Source organism: Babylonia areolata, chromosome 18, assembly GCF_041734735.1.
Source record: "Babylonia areolata isolate BAREFJ2019XMU chromosome 18, ASM4173473v1, whole genome shotgun sequence".
Lineage (NCBI taxonomy): Eukaryota > Metazoa > Mollusca > Gastropoda > Neogastropoda > Buccinidae > Babylonia > Babylonia areolata.
The window spans coordinates 68,561,174-68,566,173 of NC_134893.1; the positions used below are offsets into that span (position 1 = coordinate 68,561,174).

The 5,000-nt window shown below is 44.6% G+C and overlaps 1 protein-coding gene across 2 annotated transcripts in view; it reads right to left on the reverse strand.

The window, feature by feature from the left end:
- The window catches only part of LOC143293027 (uncharacterized), a 27,111-nt gene that overhangs the window by 9,172 nt on the left and 12,939 nt on the right, over positions 1 to 5,000 (reverse strand). For both annotated transcript variants that reach the window (XM_076603835.1, XM_076603833.1), the window contains exons 5-7: positions 3,493 to 3,548; positions 2,426 to 2,440; positions 1 to 176 (exon numbers count right to left, since the gene is read on the reverse strand). The exon at positions 1 to 176 is cut by the window's left edge and continues 24 nt beyond it. In XM_076603835.1, the coding sequence (XP_076459950.1) occupies positions 1 to 176; positions 2,426 to 2,440; positions 3,493 to 3,548 (247 nt within the window). The remainder of the gene's footprint in view (positions 177 to 2,425; positions 2,441 to 3,492; positions 3,549 to 5,000) is intronic.

A 5,000-nucleotide genomic window follows, 5' to 3' on the forward strand; every position in this document is an offset into this window, starting at 1 on the left:
CTGCCTCATCCAAGCCGAAGCCTTCGTCCGTCAGAGCCTCCATCAGGGGAGGCAAGCACTTATCAGTGATGTTGGTCTTCGCTTCTTCCCTCAAAGGCTCTGAGTTGAGGAACTTGGCCAAAGTTTTCACCTCCAAATCCACTTTGTTCGAGCGGGTGTCTCTTTTGGCCCATCGCCTTCGAGAGACAAAAAATAAATACATATACAGTGAAAGGTTAAATGGCGGGCGCGATAGCCAAATAGTTAAAGCGTTGGACTTTCAATCAAGCGGTCCCCGGGTTCGAATCTCGGTAACGGCGCCTGGTGGGTAAAGCGGTGGAGATTTTTCCGATCTCCCAGGTCAACATGGTTAAAGTGGAGTGATGGCCTAGAGGTAACGCGTCCGCCTAGGAAGCGAGAGAATCTGAGCGCACTGGTTCGAATCACGGCTCAGCCGCCAGTATTTTCTCCCCCTCCACTAGACCTTGAGTGGTGGTCTGGACGCTAGTCATTCGGATGAGACGATAAACCGAGGTCCCGTGTGCAGCATGCACTTAACGCACGTAAAAGAACCCAAGGCAACAAAAGGGTTGTTCCTGGCATAATTCTGTAGAAAAATCCACTTCGATAGGAAAAACAAATAAAACTGCACGCAGGAAAAAATACAAAAAAAATGGGTGGCGCTGTCAGTGTAACGACGCGCTCTCCTTGGGGAGAGCAGCCCGAACTTCACACAGAGAAATTTGTTGTGATAAAAAGAATTACAAATACATATGTGCAGACCCTGAACCCCCTCCATGTGCATACGGCAAGCAGGAGATCAAATACGCACGTTAAAGATCCTGTAATCCATGTCAGCGTTCGGTGGGTTATGGAAACAAGAACATACCCAGCATGCACAGCCCCGAAAACGGTGTATGGCTGCCTACATGGCGAGGGTAAAAACGGTCATACACGCAAAAGCCCACTCGTGTGCATACAAGTGAACGTGGGAGTTGCAGCCCAAGAGTTTCAGTTTCAGTATCAGTAGCTCAAGGAGGCGTCACTGCGTTCGGACAAATCCATATACGCTACACCACATCTGCCAAGCAGATGCCTGACCAGCAGCGTAACCCAACGCGCTTAGTCAGGCCTTGAGAAAAAAAAAAGGTGAATAAATAATAGATACGCTTACATAAATAAATAAATAATAATTATGATATAAAAAGGTAGTAGTAATGGTAATAATAATAAAATAATGATAATAATAAATAAATAAATAAATAAATAAGACAACAATGATCATAAATAAGCAGACCAAGAACGTTGACAAAGAAGAAGAAGCTGAATGTCCATTAACCTTTTACGCCACTCGGGACAGTGAATATTCGTATCCACTACCTTGTCAAGTGCTCGGCATGGGAAAGGAAGGAGGGGCGGGGAGGGGGATAGGGGGGTGGGGCAGTTCGGACCCGAAAAAGTACACAACCCTTCGTCTACAGACGCTGGTTACTGTGATGGCGAACTGGGGCTTTTGGACGTGAAGGCTAAGATGGCAAATCTGTAGTGGCCGGGCCTCAAAAGAGATTCCGCCGTTTTAACTCTCCCCCAACCGAAGTCAGGTGTGCACTCATACACACTAAAGCGGAGTGTGGAGTTTCGGAGTAACTGTGCACCTTTTACCAAAGGACGCCACAACACGTGCCATCCCGAAAATGGGTCCTCCAACCTTGATCTCTGAGCTGAGTCAGAGATGGGTTGGGTGGGGTAGGGGGCATTGCGTTCTGTTGTGCTGTGCTGTGTTGTGTTGTGTGTTGTGCTGTGTTGTGCTGTGCTGTGCTGTGTTGTTTAGTGTTGTGCTCTGCTGTGCTGTGTTGTACTGTGCTGTGCTGTGTTGTTTAGTGCTGTGCTATGCTGTGTTGTGACGCGATGTTTTGTGCTGTTCAGTGCAGTGTAGTACTGTGCTGTGCTGTTTAGTGCTGTACCAGGCTGTGTTGTGAAGCGCAGTCCAGTGCAGTGCATTCCAGTGCTATGCTGTGTCGTGTTGTGCTGTGCTGTGCTGTGCTATGCTATGCTGTGTTGTGACGTGATGTTTCGTACTGTGCAGTGCAGTGCACAGCAGCACAGTCCAATGCAGTACAGTCCAATGCAGTACAGTACAGTGCTGTGTCGTGTTGTGCTGTGCTGTGTTACGCTGTGTTGCATTATGTTTGCTGCACTGCGATGCACTGCAGTTCCTTACACAGCATTGCATTGCATTACACTGCATTGCTATTGCATCATACTGTACTGTATTATCTTGTACTGCCCTGCGTCTTGCAGCTCTGTGGGTCAGTAAAGAAAAAAAACACAATAATAATAGCCAGAAAAATGTCTCCTCAATTGTATCAGGTAATTGTTTTTGACAGCGTGCATGTTTCGAGCTTTCTCAGAGCAACGAGCCACAAACACTGATATCTGCACTTACCGTTTTCTTGACCATCTGAAAATGGAAAAAAAAAGAACATTCTTTCAGAAATTAGAACGAAGTTAACTGAACTGAAAATTCATTCTTTCGGAAATTAGAACGAAGATAACTAAAAAAAAAATAAAAAAAAAAAAATAAAAAAATTCTTTCAGAAATTAGAACGAAGTTAACTGAACCAAAAAAAAAAAAAAATTCAGAAATTAGAACGAAAAAAAAACCCCATTCTTTCAGAAATCAGAACGAAGATAACTGAACTAAAAAACATTCTTTCAGAAATTAGAACGAAATAACAAAAAAAAAAACACCATTCTTTCAGAAATTAGAACGCAGATGACTAAAAGAAAAGAAACAATTTCTCAGAAATTAGAACGAAACCAAATAGATGAAAAAGAATATTCTTTCAGAAATTAGAACGAAGATAACTGAACGAAAAAAAATCACATTCTTTCGGAAATTAGATTGGAGATAACTCATATGGTGACGACAATTGTTTTCTTCGTGAGCCCTTTGCTAAAGCGCGCGCGCGCGCGCACACGCGCGCACACACACACACACATACACACACACCAGAAACACATACAAACTCATATCGCATGAGTGTGTGTGTGTGTGTGTAGAGAGAGAGAGAGAAAGAGACAGACAGAGAGAGAGAGAGAGAGGGTGAGGAGAAGGTGAGAGAGAAGGGGGTATAAAAAGGGGGAGGGGGAGGGGAAGTAACGAAACGCTTGACCTTAAGGGTGTAGGCGCTGATAGGTCGTTAACTCTCTCCATACGAACGGCGAAAGAGACGACGTAAACAGCGTTTCACCCCAGTTACCATCATCAAAATATTGCAAGCGGAAGGCTCTTATACTGAAAACGTGAATGTTGACAAAGAATACCACAATTCTGAGGACGGAAGCTAAAGGTTGGGTCATTCAGACACCCACTGGACATCCGAGGGGTCTGTGTAGAGGGGAAGAGTGGACTGGCCGTACTGAGTGAGTTAAACTCCAATGGAACTAACGAAAAGAACTTAAGAGAGAGAGAGAGAGAGGGGTTCGAGGCAAGGTAGAAAGAGAACTTACTTCTCAGGTGAAATTGAGATGAATCCAGCAAGGTTATCCCGGAATATTGTTTTGATCTGCAAGAGAAATAAGAGAAAATGAAAATAAGTACAATAATGAATAAATGGATAAATGAATAAATGAATGAATACATAAATAGATAAATAAATAAATGAACACAGACATCACGATTTAAAAAGTTAAAGGCAAACCTCGCTAAATTTGTGTAAAATGTTTGTCATGGGAGAACAAACATCAACACCGAGCCAGCAAAAAGTTCAAGAAGCTCATCCTTCAAGAGAATGGTTGTCACAATTCATGACAATCTCGCGTGGAGTGTTTTGTGCATTACCTTCCCCATTTACCCTCTCCCATTCGAGCATTCGTTCAGTGTGTGTTAGGTCCCGGTTGTGCGTTTTTTACGTGCAATCGGGGAGTCTCGTTTGTGTGTGTGTGTGTGTCACTGCCTAGCAGAGTTTAAAGTCTCTCTGTTATGTCAGTGACACTTCTCTAGGCTTGGCGCCCGCGGCCTTCCTCGTGTCTGTTTGGGGTTGGGGCTTTTTGCCCAGTTGGTACCCTTCAGTGAGGATGGTCTTTCCTCCGGGTGGCCATGTTTTCAGTATTCTGTGTGCTCCAGCTCAGATGGAGTGCCCTGCTGGACATGTGTCGTCTGTTTTTGTTTTGTTTTGTTTACAGCGTCAGGGTAGTGGTACCCGGTTGGCAGTTTGCAGCGGCCCACTTCCGGTGCTTTCCCCTCTTCAGCCTGTGTTGGCCGGACAGCGTTGGTGCTGTGGATGTCTGCTGTCTTCCTGCTGCCCTCTTCTCATCACCGTCGTCGTTTGTGCTCTAGTTTCGTCTTCATCATTGTGTGTGTTATTATTTATCCATTCTGTTGTCATTTTAGTGTTGTTGCAGCCAGGGTTGTGGTTATTGTTTTTTGGCAAGCTCTGTGTGTGATTAAATAAATGTATGTGAACCCTGAATTGTTTTAGTCTGTGTTTGTGTTGTCAGGGTGTTAGTGCTGGGTTGGGTGGGGGTTTCTAGTCCGCTCTCTTATAGAGCGTGACAATGGTAGACAAAAGGAAGCTTACATCACAGACTGACAAAAGTTTACAGTTGGGCCAACAGCAAAGTGAGAGCTGTATTATCAATGGTTTCTCCTTTGCAATGGGAAATCATTCACAGCTTAATCTTTTGTGAAAGGACTATTACTCTCAAACCAGGAGGCAACCTTGCACTGGCTCTTAGTGCTGCTGCTTTGGGGAAGTAGCTGGCCTTTGGGAACCATCCCTAACGCCGACTGTCCTAAAACCCTCTTGGCCGAGAAAGTGGGGATGTACCTTGGGTAAGACACTCTTCACTGCAATCAAATTTTAGCCCAGCTAGTCGGGACAGCAGTTACCTCCTCTGCTGTTCTGATGGTCAAAGCGAAACACGACTGAGTATCATACAGACAAACCCGGAGAGGGGTGCTATTTGAGAGAACTTTTTTTTAACACTGAACTTGTCTATGTTACCGCTCTTTCTAT